This window comes from Orbicella franksi, chromosome 6 (genome assembly GCF_964199315.1).
Source record: "Orbicella franksi chromosome 6, jaOrbFran1.1, whole genome shotgun sequence".
Lineage (NCBI taxonomy): Eukaryota > Metazoa > Cnidaria > Anthozoa > Scleractinia > Merulinidae > Orbicella > Orbicella franksi.
Window position 1 is genome coordinate 18962295 of NC_138150.1, and position 19092 is coordinate 18981386.

At 37.7% G+C, this 19092-nt stretch overlaps 2 protein-coding genes across 3 annotated transcripts in view; one reads left to right on the forward strand and one right to left on the reverse strand.

The window, feature by feature from the left end:
- Window positions 1-14506, forward strand: part of LOC145490710 (WD repeat-containing protein 90-like) — a 39531-nt gene extending 25025 nt beyond the window's left edge. Inside the window, exons 23-38 of one of the 2 annotated variants that reach the window (XM_081469799.1) lie at window positions 26-281; window positions 696-901; window positions 2099-2365; window positions 4772-4819; window positions 5923-5995; window positions 6838-6909; window positions 7518-7629; window positions 8019-8106; window positions 8921-9010; window positions 9307-9429; window positions 9935-10187; window positions 10857-10987; window positions 11468-11641; window positions 12032-12154; window positions 12654-12738; window positions 13197-14506. In XM_081469799.1, coding sequence (XP_081325925.1) covers window positions 26-281; window positions 696-901; window positions 2099-2365; window positions 4772-4819; window positions 5923-5995; window positions 6838-6909; window positions 7518-7629; window positions 8019-8106; window positions 8921-9010; window positions 9307-9429; window positions 9935-10187; window positions 10857-10987; window positions 11468-11641; window positions 12032-12154; window positions 12654-12738; window positions 13197-13351 — 2256 coding nt within the window. In that variant the 3' untranslated portion in view covers window positions 13352-14506. Of the gene's footprint in view, window positions 1-25; window positions 282-695; window positions 902-2098; window positions 2366-4771; window positions 4820-5922; window positions 5996-6837; window positions 6910-7517; window positions 7630-8018; window positions 8107-8920; window positions 9011-9306; window positions 9430-9934; window positions 10188-10856; window positions 10988-11442; window positions 11642-12031; window positions 12155-12653; window positions 12739-13196 lie in introns of those variants that run through there. The other variant, XM_081469800.1, reaches the window with a different exon arrangement.
- A 99-nt stretch (window positions 14507-14605) lies between these two features.
- On the reverse strand, window positions 14606-18134 carry LOC145490713 (putative methyltransferase Mb3374). The gene is made up of 2 exons (XM_081469803.1): window positions 17724-18134; window positions 14606-16303 (listed from the first exon to the last, which is right to left on the reverse strand). The coding sequence occupies exons 1-2, from the start codon at window positions 18052-18054 to the stop codon at window positions 15816-15818; spliced, it is 819 nt and encodes a 272-aa protein (XP_081325929.1). The 5' UTR covers window positions 18055-18134; the 3' UTR covers window positions 14606-15815.
- Window positions 18135-19092: the final 958 nt, after the last annotated feature.

Below are 19092 nucleotides of genomic sequence, written 5' to 3' on the forward strand. Positions count from 1 at the left end.
GACGGTACTTCATTGTATCTTCCAGACTTCTCCTGTCAAGACAAAATCACCTGCTAGAAGATTAAACTTTAACATTCCTGCAGTTGCCGGATCAATGGTTCCAAATGCTGATGTTCATCATGCCCCTGAGGTCACTAGGCACTACAAGCGATGTCCATGCAGCTCCTTCTTGGCCGAGCGTAGATACACAGCTCCACCTAACCAGGCAGGACTTCAGCTTAAATCTGTTCTTGGATACAATGGAAATGGAAGGAAAAATATGGTCTGGAAATATGACACAGGTTTTAATGACTTGTTGGTTACACATGCATGCAGTGGCATTATAGTTTGTACATAGGATTAGCTTGAAGGGGTCAAAAAAGAACATTTAATTAGTTTCAAGTCATAAGGAAAATTCAGCCCCAACTTTAAAGCACAAAATGGTAGACTTTGCTTGACTCACATGACTATTTTTCAACATGTTTCACAACAGTGCACTGCAGCACTGCACTGGTTCTTTCATGTACAAGAAGCAATTTCAGTAGTTGAACACCTAATCGGCAGGCACATTCTAAGCCCTTTGAGCTTCCTCGTTGGCACATGCTTATGGATTTGTGACAGTTTAGACACCCTGACATGTTTAGAGCCTGTTTAAAATACACACAACTTTCCTTAGAAATTCTAAATCCTCTCTTGGTTCTTTGGTTTCTATGAAGGACTTTTTGCATACACCAGTGGTTGCCTTGTGGTTATAGAGGACCTTCATTCTGGTACTCAGAGACACCTCATGGGGCACACAGAAGAGATATCCACCTTGGCCCTTCAACATGATGGCCTAATACTGGCCTCAGCCTCTGGGCCTTCTGACTCTATAGGCAGTCAAATTTGCTTGTGGAATTTAAAAGATGGAGTGTGTAAGAAGGTGTGTATTTTAAATTGATATGTCTGTTTTAATGGAAGTCTACTGATAATTAATTATTTTCTGCTTAATATTATGATATATAACACTGTACTTACATGGGAGAAGAGATACTTCAGGAAGTACATGTACTCATTACAAGTTCTCTTAAAATCACTTTTCATGAAAGCTAGCATATTTTGAATTATTTTATGTATTCACCAGGTTGCAGTTTAAATCAAATAGCCCTCCCTAATGGGCAGCTTGTGAACTACCTGCACCTTATGCACGTGCAAACAAACATGCCATGATGTTATTTAAAAATGCTACTAAGACCCACATTGGGTCATTATCCAACTGGTGCTCCCATTTTATCAGCTAAATAACAAGCCAAAAAATATATTGATTAACATGCCAACTGACATGTGCTTATAATAGCCTATTAAAATGATACATTTGGTGGTTTAATGGCTTGTGCTTTAATTTGACAAAAGTTCCAGAATTTCTTGCTTCAAGCTAGAACTGGCCATTGTTTTTCTATCGTCTTCAAATGTCAAGACAGTTAACTCTAATGGTGATTCTTTCCATCCAGAATCATCCTTGAATGGTTTTAGACTCCAAGACAGAAAGAAACACACAGAAACAAGACTTTGCGACTTTTCACAAAGGATTGCACTAATTTAAGATCAGATCAAAGGTTTCCAAGAGCCAAAATTTTGTTTTAAGTCAAGGCTGTGGTCTAAGAAAAATTATGAGGAGCCCAAAGGTTCTTAACCATAAAATCCTGGGTGCCCAGCACTTATCAATAAGCTTATTTGAAAAAAAGTAAGTTTTTCCAGTTGCTGATAGGCAAAAGTGGCACCTGAGCGCTTCTAGAGCACAGCCTTGTAGGTATAAGAAGCCACCCCTAATTTTCAATTTGCTGGTCACAATGAAGTGAAATAGTGAAAGACTTTATTTAATAAGGGTGACCCGTGACAGTAACTTAAGTTACTGATAAACTTGGGGCCCTCAGCTTAAAATAATTAGAATGCTAAAAATATATAATTTACAATAAAATGCTATGAACCCCTAGACTTGACATGAGAGGAAAATAATATACAATAAAATGCAATGAACCCCTAGACTTGACATGAGAGGAAAATAATATTTTTGAAATCCCCCCCATTCATTGTTCCTTTAAAAAGGTCGACAGTGCATGACATTTTTTTGAAATTTTAGGTTTTGTCCTACCATGAGCATGAGATAGTCTGCTTGGCATATGCCCGGGATGACAGATTCCTTGTGTCAGTTGGTGATTACAGGGAGTGTTCTGTGGTAGTGTGGTGCACTAGAGATCTGGTAGTACTTGCTGCATCCTATGCCAGACATCCTGTTCACGATGTCATGTGGGATCCATATACTGCTAATGAGTTTACCTCTGTGGGGCAAGATGGCTCTGTACTGTTTTGGCTCCTTGATGAGACTGGTGATAAAATGACTCTTAATGTAAGTCTCCACAGGTGTCATTTAACATAGTGGGCAGTTATATGCTACTTGACTGTGTTAGAGTGCTGTGACTCCTGATCATGCCATAGACTTATGCATCAAGATCCAATCTGAAAAGAAAGAAAAACAGCAAATTAAAAGACTTTCCTGTCTGCCTCAACAAACATAGTTCTTTTCTGACCATGATTGTCATCACGTGGGCAGCTTGAGTTGGTACTTACATTGAAAAAATCCACTCCACTCTTACATGCGTCAAAACAAGAGAGTGCTTACTGTGGAAAGACTGTTGTGTACATGTACCTCAATGATAACAAATTGAAGCTCCTTGTACATGTTTCTGTACTGTCTGTCAAGCCTTAACCAAATGGATTTGCAAATTATGCCCAGTTTTAGGGGAAAAAACCATTCTACATAATTTTATAGTTTAATAAGTGATAACAGAGGGGTAGTGTGTTTTTCTTCAACATTTTGTAGAATCATTTAAAGTGCACCTAACCCCCAAATTTTTTTTTTCGCTAAAACGAATCTAGGCTTTATTTAAAGCATTTGGGCGAAGAAATTTTTGAATTTGGTTGAATCCTCGATTTTCTATGCCCTTTCAAAGTCGCGCTTGAAGTGCTTCACGACCGCGTTTTAGGGAGTCTGGGGCGGCGGTTCCTGATGACGTCTACCCAGGAACCAAACACAATGGCGCCTCAGTCAGCTCTCTGTATTTGCTGGAGAAAATGGAAAACAAAACTAATCGTTCCGATGTATTTTGGGACTAAAACGTCCAAGCTTTGTCTCAGAATCATTTTGTTTCGTCACTGGAGTCAGAGTTAAGTTTCGATTTGGAAGACACCAAAATAAACTTCGATCGAGCACGTTCGACAACTGTGAACTCACTGCTTAGAGCTTTGAGAGCAATTTACAATATTTCAAGCGACGAAGGGGAAGACTTCTTTACGGACGAGCTGCTTGTATATTAGGAATGGAAAGCTAGATACGAAGTGGAGGAGCGGGCAAACGAAAAGCAGGAAAGAAAACTCAAGGACTGCTTTGGATGGTAATTTCGTCAACTTAGCATAAGATTCCCACTCGTGTTTATAGCCTGTTTACATTTGTCCTTAGCGATAATGTATTTTGTCAAGGTATGATTGTTCTGTTAAATCCAGTTTGTGTTTTACTTTCTGTTGAATGCTTCATGTTTATAAGAGCGACGTACGTGTTGCAGTTTTCGAGACTTGATGACCTCCAAAACATTGGCTTCGATCGATTGAAAATCGTACTGTTTGGACCTGTATTTTTGAAGCTGCGGGAAGCAAGGCGGAAGGAAACATTTCATACAATTACCGATTTCACATTGTCACACGTTTTAAGTCGTAACTCCAAATAACCAATGTAAATTGTTCTCAAAGTTTGCAGCGAAATTCGTCGGATAAGCGAAAAGGATGTGTTCCCTAAGCGGTCCGCAGATAATGTTACGCGGTCATATTTTCGACGCTATTGCACAGAATCTCTGTCGCACTGCTGATTTCCAAACCTTCGAAAAACTCTGTGAGTCTAACAATTTTGTTATGATGTAATTCTAAAGGATTAATTTTCTACTTTTATCTAAATCGAAAGAGAAATAAGTGCTGGTTAGCGGCGTACAGTTGCGACCTATTTACATATCAGTTAATACGCTTCTTGATCATGATCGGATCACACAACTTTGCCGGTTATGTTATAAATACTGCGGGATTGTAAGATATAGGTTGTCGGTAGTATTTCTACAAATTGCTGGTTAGCTTTAAGCAGAAAATTTATGAAAATAGCGTTCGAAAGTCTGCGGAACAAATTCCAGTGAGAATTCTTTAATGGTTCTCACAGATTCAGTTCGCTTGTTTCGGTTCGACAAAATCAACCGTCGTTTACGTCTTTATTGTACCATTAGCCGATCATCGTCAGTAAATTGTACAGTATATCTTTCTTTAAATCTGGAATATTACTGCAACAGCCGATAGCACCTCTGGAAGGCGTTTCTGCGCACTTTTCGAATGTGTATTGCACAATCCTGAAGGAAATGAGAGGACGTGAGATATCGAACCTTCCTGGGTAGACGTCACAAGAGCCGCTGGACCCATTCTCCTCAAACTCGGTCGTGAAACAAATGGCGGTGTTTTAGAGCTATTTTCGAGATTTCGTCGGGGCACAGAAAATCGAGGATTTCACGGAATCCAAAAATTTTTTCGCAGAACTATTTCAAATAACAAGTAGATTCGTTTTAGCAAAAAAAAAATTTTGGGGTTAGGTGCACTTTAATATATTAATACTTGAACATCCATTGGAGACTAGTTTATTTATTCTCTTTCTTTCTTTGTCTTTCTTTTCTTCTTTTATGAATTATAATGTTTCTAAGGCTCATGAAAATTGTTTGTAACTTAGGTTCATGAGCCAGAAGTGCCAAAGGAACTAGTGCAGTCCAAGAAAGTGGTAAGGTTTGATAGACAAAATGTTGCTTTTAGTACTGTTTGTTTTGGTTGTTCCTCTTTCATGTTGCTCGTCAAGACAGATTTCAAGTCCTTTCATTTGCTAGGCTGCAAGCTTGCTTTGAATTTCCTTTCTAGAAAATTATAAAAGTTGATATGATATTTCATCTATGAAGAGGGCAATGATACGGAAAGGAATGATTGTTGAGTTACTTGGTTTTAGACTTAATATGGGCATAAAATAGAGTAAGAAAGCATTGCTATCTAGTGGATAATGCTATCCAATAGAAAATCACTATCTGTTAGATATCAGAATAAATCTAGGTAAGCATTCTATCATGATTGCCATTCTCTTACGGGTTACACTACTCACTGTCTATTCTGTTGTAGATTGTGAGAAGCCTACCAGTGTGTGGTTGTTAAAAAAGTGGCAGCTTCTTTTTTTTGCATTTTTGAAGTGTCTAGGAAAAGGAGTTAGATAATTTACTGTAGATTTAGGAGACTTGAAACAAGTAAATCATTTGATCTTGATTTCTGTGTGATAGTTGACTCGGACTGTACCATCATCAACTATCATGCAAAAGAAATTTTGAAAAGGGAAAGTGAAGCCTTGGAGCTGAATGACTCATAGTTGCTGGAGCTTATCCCGGTTTCTGTAGCATGAAGCGGCTAGGAGTATTTCTACTCCCCCTGGACGGGATGCTAGTCCATCGCAGGTCACTCCCCCTCAATCTGTTAAGTTTCCCCAACAATTCACCGGTACCCATTTATACTCCTGGGTGGAGAGAGGCACTGTGAGAGTTAAGTGCCTTGCCCAAGAACACAACACAGTGTCCCCGGCCAGGGCTCTAACCCAGACTGCTCGCTCCGGGAATGAGTGCACTAACCATGAGGCCACCACACTTTCCACAAAAAAGAAAGTTTGAGTTCATAAATAAATCTAATTGTTAAGTGCAGGTAGTATTGTTAACTTAACACAATATTATAGATTTTTGTTTGCTGGATGTCATTATCAATGCTTTTAAAAAACTGGGCTCAGGTGCATGTTTTACTTTCCTATCTGTAACAATGTATAACAAAAACAACATAATTTCATTTGTTTTGCAGAGAGATGAGTGCTATGATTTTACAGCTTTGTGGTATGCAGGAGACAGTGTCATGTATGCTGCCACCAGCTCAGGTATGTCAACTATTGTGTTTGTTTTGATTTTCAAAGTGTCTTACAGGTACATGTACATGCAATGTTAACCAAGCGGCATTAACTGGATCAGAGTTTTTGTCTCTACTGGAGTGGCTCAAGCAGTTACTACCTCACTGCATTGTGAGGAGGTGTGATGTTGTTATGAAGAGTACTTGGTTCTCTGGATCAAGAGATCCAACTCAAACATTGCTGGGCTCTTTGTATTACGTTCATGGACAAAAAACTTTAATCTACAGTACTATTGTTACATGTAGCTGCTATTAATATCACCTAATGGAAATTGTGTTCCTGGAATATCCAGGACTTTCATTTGCAGCAGCCTGTGAGCTCCCAAATTTTACAATTATACCAGTATGTTTGGCACAATTCCCCCAAACCAGTAATGAGTTTCTGTGCCTGGGGACAGGCACTTAATTGTCACACTGACTTGTCATTGAGATTAAACAAGTGAAGGGGAGGAGGAGGAGAAATCCACAACTCATATGCTAAATAAAATGTACCAGCCAAGGATCCAGTACTTCACCAACACAAGCAATGAAGTTACCTGCCTTACCATGCACACTATGACATACTGCTGACAATTGGCATTGCTCTATGGAACACTGATGTTCTCCGTTATTGTCTCTACATCAATGGCTGTGTCCACCTAAGAGCATAAATGGGTACAAGAAAAGTGTTGGGGGAACCTACATTACCAAAAACCCTGTGAGCTGTTTGCTTGCAGTGGACTAGCATCCACTAGATTCAGTGACAGTCAATTTATACAGGGCCTTGCTTACAACTAGACTGTCATTTTGAACTTTTTTTATTATTCAATCTAGGAATGCTATCTGCATGGGATACCAGACAAAACAAGTGCTTCATACACTGGGAAGGAGATTCCTCAGAAATTGGTAGGTGATGCATTTCAAACATTGGAAACTTTGTGTTGTCACATTTCCATATGCCATGAAGGGTTGGATAATTTGATGTGCAGTAGAGTATTTTCAATTGACAAAACTAGAGGTGTTGAGAAATTCTGATGAAACACTTTTTGATATATTATCTTCTCAATCAAATCTAAAACTAAGAAGTACCATTAAACAGTTTCACTGAGATGATAAAAATCTATGCTAATTAAGATCAGATATTCAAACCATCATGACAATTGCAATTTCCTTTGTGTTAACTTGATAAATTATTAGTGAGTTGAGGAGAATTCGCAAATTTTTCAGTGTGTACCCCCTGATGGCAGAATGCAGAATAAGCTAATGGAAGCATTGCTTCTGCAGCATAACAAAATATGCTTTATACAATTCTCACTCAAATAATGTTGATCAAAGTGCACTTTAAAGTAAATTATGTACTAATAGTAATTTTATGCTCTTGATTAATGAGTTATTTGTCATATTATTATGTATATGTCATTTGTCCAGTATCCCATGATTAGTTTCTCTTTCTTTAGTTTGTTTGAACCTTCTTTCTATAGCAAATAAATGCTAACTTTGAATGATATTTACAGGTGTACTCATAGGCCATGGAGGTACTCTTATGGCTGGCAGCATAACAGGAAATCTCAGATTGTGGTCTACGATAGGCGTGAATGAAATGCGACTTCCTGGAGAGCCCAGCAGGTAGTTTAAACCATAGTCTTTTTCAAACCTTAGGCTTTGTCAAACAGCAAGGCTTTCTCTTTATCATTTATTTTCAATTGTTGCGTACAGTAGGTTTCATAAACCTTAACTAATTTAAAACTTAAACTTTTTTTAAACTTCTCTTAAATAGCATTCACTTGTAATCAAATTTTCTCCCACAATATAGGACACACATGCAAGTCCATTATGTGCAGAAAATACAGATAAAATGAACTCTACCTTGTTGATCCTAGTAGAACTGAACTGAATGATTGTTATAAACCACCTGTTTCAGCAAGTAATATTATGTGGAAATCTTTTGCTTGTCAATGTGGCAAAATTAATTGGGCAAGGCAAGCTTGTGGCTAAAATATGGCTTGTTTTCTTAGGTTATCAAGTAATGGCCTAGTGATGGAAGATGAAATGACACTAGACGGAGCTATCATTTCTGCTTCATTTGATGAAGCCCTAGAAACTGTGAGCCAATCACAACCATTGTAGTTCTTTTCTGTCAATAATATTATGCTCACATAGATTTCATTCAATTTTTTTTTCCTGTGAAGAAGGTCATGGCAGGTAAGGTACTGGGCCAGTGATTAGTGTGTTAGACACTGGAGATCATTCAAGGCATCCACAGTCGAGTGTCAATTGATACTCGATTGACACTTGATCGACACCTCTGTTGACACACAATCAACACTCGATCAATTTCTTGGTCGATTTTTGCAGTTTTTCACAGACACACCATTAAGTGGCCGTCGTTAATACATAATGTATGAGTTGGTCAATACTCAGCCAACTATTGACTTACTGTGTTGATCAGATCTTGTCTGAGTATTGATTGACACTTGACCATGGATGGCTCTAGTACAAATGATCCGACTTTTGATTGAGAGCCCATGTTCTAGCCTGGTGGGTTGACATGGTACTCCCACAGTGTTTTACTCTAGACACACAGTTGCATAAATGAGTCGTAGAAAATTGAAAGGCAACCTTTTAAAGTTGGGTGTTATGTCTTATGTACACACCCATCCTCAGCTTCTGTATGTTTGCAATTGAAGAAATCAACAGCTGTGATTAATTTTGGTTTTCCAGTGAATGAGTGAATAGTTTAGACAGTTGTTAAACTTCCAGCAGACTTTTGATGAACAAGTCAGCGGACAGTCCATTGACATCCTGATGTTAGAGCCACTGCACACAAATGCCAAAAATGCTTATGATAATCACTTTTACTTAATATTCATTACTTTAGAAAATTATTGTCATTGCTGTGGAATGCCATTTTTTCCAGGGTATAATTGGCACCTCATCAGGTACATTATGGTATGTTAACTGGGATGAAAGAACCAGCATCAGGCTAGTCAGTGGTCACGCCCAGCAGGTGAGCTTTACATACATTTAAGTAAACTTGCTTGATGTCGCCAGCATTTTTTGCTGGTTTCCTCAGGTTGGAAAAGAATAGAACATATGAAGAGAGATCTATATTTACTCACAATATGCATTTACTCGCAAAAATTAATGTATTGAGAAAATGTTACAAAGAAAAAAACTTAAACTGAGATAATGCCATTTGATGAGACCAACAGAATAATTGATCAGTTTATGTTGAAAAAGGAAGCAGATTTAAGTGAGCTAAACAGCAATCAGTAACAGCCTCTTTCTCTTTGTCCTGTGTAGATTAATGACCTGCTTTTCAGTGGTCCTGATGATCAATATTTTGCTACATGTAGCACTGATGGTATTCTACATCTGTGGAGTGGGGATAGCTTGGAACATCTGCAGTTTCAAGTTCTTGGACAAGTATGAAAATCTTTTGGCTGTAGTAAAAATTTAACTGGCAATTGGATAATATTATTAATATTATATTAAAATGAATTTTGGTACAAACCTGTTCAAGATGAATTTGTGAAAAGCTTTCAAAGTGTTACAAACTCTATGTAAGTGTGTGGGGCTCAAATTGAAGTTGTAATTTGTCATTCATAATTTCATGCAGCTGGTCATTGCCATTTCTTTGTTGAGTTGTTTCTTGTTTAGTTCGATTGTTCATTTGGTGCTTCATCTATTTGCCCCTGCTGACTCTTGATGAGTCAGAAAGAACATCATTCAGATCTTCTTCAGTACTTGTTGTCATAAATGATGTCTCTGTCGCTGAGGCTTGAGGCTTGTTAACTTTACCTGAAGCAACTTTTCTGCATGAAGGGCTACAAATGCAACACACATCCCTCCTATTTCCTATCCTGGATTTTCATTCACAACAAGGTATATACCTAATAATAATAGCCATATGTAAATTTTGTCTTTCCAGACCTGCAATTGTGTGTCATTCAGTCCAGTGCCTGCAGCCTTTCCCACCAAGTCAGTCACAAATGAAGGACAGACAGTAGCCACTGTCCATCCACAACCTCAGCCTGGTGATGAGGCTGTGATTCACCCATCACACTGTGCAGCTGGATACAGCGATGGGACCATCAGGATATTTGACCTGGGAAAAGTGGAAATGATCATGAAGATGCAGCCTCACGCTGCTTCAGTTACTGCAATATCATTCTCAGCTCACGGTAAGAACATGATGTGTGAGGCCTAGTTAGGATTGACAATCCTACTTTAAGCAAGAATTGGTCCTGCCTTGAAAAACTATTGAAGTTGTAGATGTAAAAAGACTTGCAGTAAGTTGAAACAATCCAAACATGTGGCCACTATATTATTAATCATCAAATTTTATAAAGCTGCAAATGTAGGTCCAAAGGTTATTAATTCTACAGAATGAAATTCATCCAATTATGAGCATGCTTTATTTATTTTGATTTTCTATAGCTACTGTTCATTCAAAGAATTTACTAGATGTTCATTTTAAAATTGCAAAAGTACAAGTAGAGCTTATTTCTATATTTTCAAATTTTTTTAACACTTGCATGTACTCAAAGCTGTAGCTGTATTCTTCGCTACAATCATTTCTGACCCTCTGTTTCTCCAGTGAACCACAGGAAATGTTTCATATTTAAATTTTTCTTTGATAATATTCAATATTTTCAGGGGTTTCATTAAGGGTCGGGCTCAGGGCATATTGACCGCCTGTGAGGATGATTTTGTCTGCCTGGTTTGACCATTTAGAGGAAGGTTTTTCTCATAGCGAAGTTCTGTTCAAAATGTTTTGCCTGCCTGTGAAAACCTGCTGCCCTCCTGCTGTAAATGCTAATGAACCCCCTGTATTTTTGTAAACTATGCAGGAAGAGTGATAATCAGTGGAGCAGAAGATGGCTTACTGGCAATAAGTAGTCCCTCTACAGGGCTGACAGTCAGACTACTGAATGACCATAAGGGGGCACCAATCACATGCATTCATGCATCATCTGTTAAGGTGAATGTAGCTTTCCGAACTTTCATTTTCAGTGGGCTATAGAAGGAGATTTATTTTGGAAGGCCCACAACTCTGTGTTTCTATTGTTTTTTTTTTTCCTTAATCGTAATGAAACAGCTGTAGTTGTGCTTTGTGCACTGTCAAGACCAAAAACATACAACAAAGAACTTTTTTGGGCTTCACAACCATTCCCCTTATTAACAGTGGTTTCATAAGGGTCTTAGAGGAATAGATGGTTGTGGTTAACCTGCAATCTGGTCCTACTAAATTCTTCTCTGCTCTGTGCTGTAAGGGATCACGTCTTTTAATACAGGTGCTTGTTAATAAAACAGCACTCAAGGGGGAGCACTTGCTAGTAGGAGGCATGCCAAACTGAATCATTATATTATGTCTTTCTTGAAAGTCTGCCTAGATGTGTAGTTTATTTCTGGTTTACTGTTTACACTTGGTTTCAGTAATTTTTGGATTGCCTTAATTCAGGATCAACAGTACTCTTTATCATCTCCATTGTTGTGGCTGGCAGCAAGTGCTGATCGTCGTGTTAGTATCTGGAGTGCTGATTGGTCCAAAGACTTCTGTGAGTTGGTTGACTGGCTGACGTTCCCTGCCCCACCCATTGGACTGGATGGAAAAGCTATCAGGAGGAGAGATCCTGTACGTGTGTAGTCACACAACAATATTGTTGTGAAACTTATGTTCTGTTTCACATGTGAATATAAACCATACAGTAGCTGGTATTGGGGAGACTGGTTGTCTTACTTTAATGCGTTTTTGTTCAGAAAATAAAGTATTAAATTAATGAGGCAACAATGAGTATTTTAAGAATATATCATGTTTAATGCGATAATAAATTGGAGTTAACTGTAAACAGGCTAACTTGAAACCTATCCTGGTAAACTGGAGTGTCAATCAGTCTAACATTCAGGTACACTAGACTCAAGAGGGCAAGGTCTGAAGCATGACTGGCATCATTGTGATGCCTTTTCAGTCTTAATGTTGCCCACTACAATGCTTAATACATTGTTTAATAATCTCCTTTTATAGGCTCAGTTTTCTCAGCTACCTCCCAGCCTGGCTCAGTTCTCTCCTACAGACCCTGACATTGTTGTCTACACTGGTTATGGAATGCAAAAAGTTGTGCAGTTCTACAGTCTGTCTCAGAAAAAGGTACTGTGGATCAAGCCAAATGTCATCCATCACTTTTACTATCATTTCTTCTCGTTATCTGTTCCTTTTTCTTTCCATGCCCCTTATTTTAAGTTTTAAGTTATTTAAGTTCATTTTTGCAGTTTCACTTACTTTCTAGTAAATTAGTGGCAATGCAATCATTGAACAGAAAATAACAAGCAATAGTCCAGTTTCGAATTTGCCATGATGGCTGATTAAGAGCACTGAGAACACATTTGCACAGGGTTAACCTCGACCTAAAGTAAAATATTTACAAATGCCAGCGAGAAGATGACCTGTTTACAGCTCCGTGTATTGTTTAATTTGTGAATATTTTTTTAGGTCAAGGCTAACCCTATGCAAATGCATTCTCAGTGCTTTTAATCAGCGGTCATGGCGAATTTGAAACTGGACTATTCCTATACTCATGGTGATAATATTTTTCTGTCTTGGCTTCCCATCAGTGAATAACTTTGACTCTTAACATGCCTCTTTTCAGGTAGTACGCGCTGCTCCATTGACACAGTGGGTGACGTCCATGGATATATCACCCAAAGGGCATCTCATTGCTTTTGCAACAGAAGGTACAAGCTGCATCAGAGAAGAGTTCTGTTTAATAGTGTCTAGATGGTTTAAATAGTGACAGATGCCACTACTGACTAGAATTTCAGTTACAGACATATGTATACCTACTGTAACAGGAAGGAGTAAGAGTATAAAAATACATACAGGAAAATTCCAAATAGACTTACTATGGCATAACATTGCTTTTCAATAATTTTCGTTGAAATGGTTATAATACACATTGCAGTTTCTTTTACAGACTTTCAAGTTAGAACCACCTCGTACAATGTATTAAACAGTACTTGAAACACAACTGAGTAACCACCTGAGTGGTTACCCAATAGGTCAATCTGAGAGTGAAAGGGTTCACATAGTAACATTTTCTTAAGTAATAACTTTTTTCAACGACAAGTCATTGAAAGAGTTATGTTTACCATAGTCATACTGACTTTGATTATCTGTTTTGCCATGTTTCTAGAACGACTTGTCAAACTTATGGACTACAGTGAGGGAAGTTTTCAAGACTTTCTGGGACACTGTGATGTTGTTAACAATGTAAAGTTTGCACCATCAGGGGAATTGCTGTGTTCAACAAGCCATGCAGAAATCTTGATGTGGAATGTCAAGGCGTAACAGGATCCTGCTTATCAAGGCATTTGTGGAAAGGTTTCTAACAGAAAATGACCCATGTGGCAATACCCGATGGCTACACTGTAGTCTAGACGGCAGGTTTGGTGGACCAGGTCATGGTCTCCCTCACAAGGTCAATACTTTACAGTCAAATTAAAGCTTTGTGTAGAAAAAAGATAGTTTTAACCATCATAGGGGCAAATTTCCAGAAATGGCTGAGTTTTGGTGACTGCTGTCATCATCGTCATTGTCATTGTCATTGTTGTCATCATCATCATCATTAGTCTGTGGGAAACGGGGCGGGTTTAACAAGTATTTATGCAAATAAATTGTTTTTTAAACCTTCCTAAGGAAACAGTTTTATGTGCACACCCTGGAATCAGCCATGTGTACAAAGCAAAGCTACCAGTGTAAAAAGGCTTTCAAAATTCAATTGTTCGCTAATGCTCCAAGCTGTAAGGAAAGTGTAGTCACTACCTCATGTCAGTGACAGTTCACATATGAACCATTCATGCATAAATATCACTGCTGTATTATCTAATATAAAGTGAGAATATTTTGTTGTACAATACATCAACTTATAGTTTATAATAATTGTCTAACTTCCTACAACCTTCATTCTTTCACATAGCAGCATATGTACTCATAAACTAGCTGCGTTACCATAAATACATATCATGTTGTGACTGAATGTGTGCCTATGCTTTGAATTCACTCATACAATGATACATTAAGAAGTGTCCAATTCCTAACTTGAATACACCATTAGGATGGTGGTTATGTAAAATAATTGCTCAATGTTGTAACTAGGTTGGTTTTGTCTTTACCATAAGCTGTCATAAAATTATTCTTCTCAAAGCCAAATCTTTGTGAGTTCTCAAGTGTCATTCAGATAATTATCTCAGTCTTGATTACTGTTCCTCATTGGGTTTACTATTGCCTGGCTTATCTGATGAGCCTTGCAGGACATTCCTTGATGACCTTCTATATGAAGAGAATCTCAACAAAGATCACAGCAAAGATTAGTGTAAAGATCTTTGCAAGGATCTTTCAGCAACATCAAAGATGTGATAAGAATTTACCCAGGAGCTTTAAAAAAGTTCTTAACAGGATTCCTTGAGGATCATGGCAGGATCCTTACAGGGTCCAAGAGTATTTATGAAGATCCTGAAGGATTATCAAAATGAACCATCTTTGGGATAAACTGGTAATCAAGTACTTCTCCAAATAATATTGCATGAGATTTGTGGGAAAAGATAATGCAACGTGCAATTTTATTGTTATGATCATAAATAACAAATATACTTCAGAACAGTCGCCTCATATAACAATGTGTTACCAACCTATTTGTCTCCTTTATCTTCGTATAATCCATCTTATACTGCAGGCTGCAAGTGGCCCTAGCATAATCTGTGATTATTCAGTATTAGTTTATTATTGTAATAATGTCTCCCACATCATAAGTGATTAAATTATTACTAGCCACACTGTATAACTTTATGATACATTCAAACTTTCAATCAAACACCTTACTTTCATTTTCATTATTGGGTGAAGAATTGTATCGCTATTGCCGCAAGTAAAGAGCCAGCTTGCATTTTTCTTTAGTACATGTAAATTGTTAACTACGCATATTTTCAAGCAGAAAGAAGCATGAGTAACTATTGCTCAATCTCATGTAACTGTTTGAAATGCACAGGGAGTACATGTACATGTACACAACATTCAACCTTGCATTCACTAACCTACAACACACTTACTGTTAGTATATATACTGAAGCAGGAAATCTCTTACACTGAATTTATAACCACTGAGACAGCTACTTTGGAAATGTACTAGCCTGCAGTACATTTACTATAAAATAGTTTTCTTAATCTTTTAGTTCAGTCCCAAGTTCAAAATGTGATTTCTTCTTACTTACAGCCATACAGTTCTTTTAATATCAGTTATGAGAAACTGGTGGTACATCTGGACAGTGTCAATTAAGTGATGATTTTCTTTATTCTTATCACCTGTTTGCTTGATAATGTATTGGTATTGTGATGATAAATTTTATTTTGATCACCCCTGGGATTTAAAGGGTTAATAGCCACTGGGATTGCCACTAATCCATGATGCATTGATTTACTACACTAACAATTCAGATCAAATCATGGATAAACAGTCTGTTAGCTTGAATCAATAGACATTTTTGACCATGACTTTGTTATTACCCAAGGTAATTTGCCATCAACTGTTAGTGCTTGCCACTAGACTACTAAACAAATAAAACCCCAACATTCAACCAACTAACCTCGGCCAACGAAGTTACAGCAGATGCTGAACCTTGCAGTACTATGCTAATTAAATTATTTGATTCAGATCCCTGTTCTATAGTTTTGTCAAATCATCAAAATGTATTCCCCCTTTGTAATTCTTTCAAATTACTAACACTGAGTTGATTTTTTATTACCTTTGTGAGTCTTGTTATTTCTTTGTACACCAACAAATATCTGTGATATATGGTAGCTTGTACACTTGGGTTCCTTTCAGATCTGGGTGATTTGTAAGAATATCTCTGATGTTAGATTCAGCCATAGCCCTCTTTTCTTCACTACTCTGGGTTATAGCACTTATACACATTATAACAGACACTATTTTATCAATGTCTCCTTCCAGATAAATTCTAAAGTTAGTGTCCCTTTCCACAGTTGTAAATTTGCCAGACTTATCTATACTCTCCATCCATTGTAGTTCTCTAGGATCTGCTGGCATATCCTTCTGTCTCACAAATGGATCGACTATGTCCTGTATAGCCCTCACCCACGGAACAGACCAATCTCTGTGGTTCCAGATCATACCATACTTGCCTCCTGGTTTAAGAACACGACAAACTTCAGCAACTGACTTTTCGCTAGCAAACCAGTGAAATGACTGGGCACAAATAACTACTGGAACGCTCTCATCTGGAAGCGCTGAAAGATCAAAGCAAGAGTTTTAAAAATAAGCAAATTCAAAAACCAAATCGGCAAATTTAGAGGAGGGGAATGGTTGCACTAACTTTGGGCTAAAAACAATGAGGTTCAGTCCAGGCCTGTTTTTTTTTTTTTTTTTTTTTTTTAAGATGAATTTAATTTACTTTTAGCAAAAATTTAGCAAATTCAAAAAAGCAAATCATTGGCAAATTTAGGGGAGGGGAATGGTTCTTCCAACTTTGGGCTAAGAACAATGAGGTTCAGTCTGGGCCTGATGTTTTTCTTTAGATGAATTTACTTTACTTGTATCTTGAAATAAAAAACAACAACAACAAAACAAAAACAGAATTACAATACTGACAGTACCATAAAAATTACAATGCACTATAGAACAATACCGCACTACATATACCAGTTACATACCACTTAAAACCAAAAAGAAAAGAAAAACTTAAAACTTTACAAAGCTACATACATTACATTACATTACATTACATATACCGGTATAAGTAAAACTGGGGTACCTACGGACAAAATTACAAAATCAAAGATACAAACTTAATTGTCATAACAACCCAACCAAATATTTTATGAAGTATCTTACCCCACCCCCCCCCCCCCTCCCCCTCCCCTCCTCTCTGGAACATGATAAGCCCCAGAGGCTAGGTAGAGGGTGCTATTTGTTTTTTAGCATTAACATTGGGAATCAAAGTGGCATTGTAACTCAAGAATTGAAACAATAGGGCTTGGCAGAGTACCAAAACAATTCTGTTGTTTATTCCAAGTCAATATGTTCAGTAAAAAACATTCTCAAATGAGGAAGCAAACTACATTATTATCAGTCTAGTCCCTTTTATGGGATATAGGTATGGTTTTTCAGCCGTTTTGGTCATTAATAGGGTATGGTCTTTGCACTCTAGTCTTGAATTGGTTAAGTTTTTCAGAAGAAGCTACTTTTCCATCATGATCAATGAGACTATCAATAAAAGCCCTTCAAAACACCTTTAACATCAGTCTCAACTAGGTATTACTAATTATAAGGCAGATGTGAAACAGGGTATTGATGAAAGGGTCAGGTCAAAAATAGGCCAGTATCAAATATTTGGTCAGGTCATAAATAGGGTAAAGAAAATCACAGATTTTGGTCATAAATAGGGTAAGGGTTTTGAGAAGCAGGCCTCACACCCCCACCGGAATTTTCTGGGAGTATTCCCCCTCTCCCCCGGGTGCAATGGGCACCCTGATTTTTGGAAGGGGGTGCTTGTAGCAAATTTTGTAGGAATGCCTATTAGAACCACATTCGAGGGGATTGGGGGTGGTGATCAGGGGGCACCCCATAGTGCAAGATTACTACATCTCGGCCAGAAGAAGTCACGTATTGTAAAGCAGAGGTCAATGGGAGGTGTATCTTAATCCTTACCAATGTTCTCTGCTGGAAAGCGGAGCATTTCAATGCCGGGTACAACGCGTCGAAACATGTCGCACATCACCTCCTGAGAATCACTAGCAATTATTTCTACGTTTGCTTTCTTTGCCGCAAGAACCCGAACCATCGCTCGTGTAAATTTCCCAGTTCCAGCTGCAATCTCCAAAAGTTTTATCGGCTCTTGGTTGTCAGAAGCCACCGCGTCGACACGATTAAGAAGAAATTCAACGGATTCCTCTGAGTATTCCGGCCTCCCTCTTTCGTATAAAGACACATCAGTCGTAAACTTTCGTAATCCAACTTTGCCAGTACCAGCATCCGCCATGTTGAATCGAGGGCTTGGACCGCGAAAGCCTGGAACTTAGCTGGCAAAGGGGAAATTTGGAACGTAGAAGGGGAAATTTGGAACGTAGAAGGGGAAATACGGAATGTCAAGTAAACCTGCAGTTGAACAAATCTTTGAAATCTTTGAATGCCATAATTTTTTTTTATATTATTTCATCATTCCCACAAAAAAGATAATTACGAACCTGCAGGCACCCTCTCATAGCTAAGCATTGAAAAAGAAATCTACACTCTTCACTTAAAAGTTTGGTTCTTTAATTCTTTTCTTAAGGGATTCCGAAATCTCCAAAAGGAATTCGTCGAGAAAACTAGGCGGTTGATTTTTTTTTTATAGCTAAACAACGAAGTTTTGGAGTGCCCTACCATTCGATATAAAAAGTGCCCAAACTGTTAGTAATTTTAAGACAACTTTCTTTTCTTTCTTTTTTATTTGCCACTCATCTATTACAACAGTGTGACATATAATAAATAACATTTTAGAGTAGCAGGAGATCCCAGCAAGCTCATACAAGCTTTTCTAAGGAGATCCCCCTATTATATAACATAAATCATAACATAAATCAACAATAACATTTCATAATATATGGTGGCCATATAAATCTGTGTCCACAAAACAGCAATGATAAAGATAATGAGTTAAGTTAAAATCGCACGTTTTTTATTTGACATATTAATCATAACTTTGTATAAGACATTTGTATTCAGAATTTATCTTCTATATTTTTATCTAACTGTCATTTACATATTATATTTTGGTTCTTTATTATATTTTGGTTTTCTATAATTATCAAGAAATTCTTGTACTTCTAAGCAGGGACACACTGAGGTAAATTAATTAGTTAAGGTGGCCGAACACAATTTCCGCGCGCGCTCTTGCTAATGCCATTCAGCACGCACACAAGGATTACACAAAGCAACCATGGCGTCGATACAGCGATCATTTTATTTGGTCAATGCCCTCGCTATCTGTGCTTTTTTTTCTTCATAATTGAACAGTGTATTTATGGCTTTACTCTTT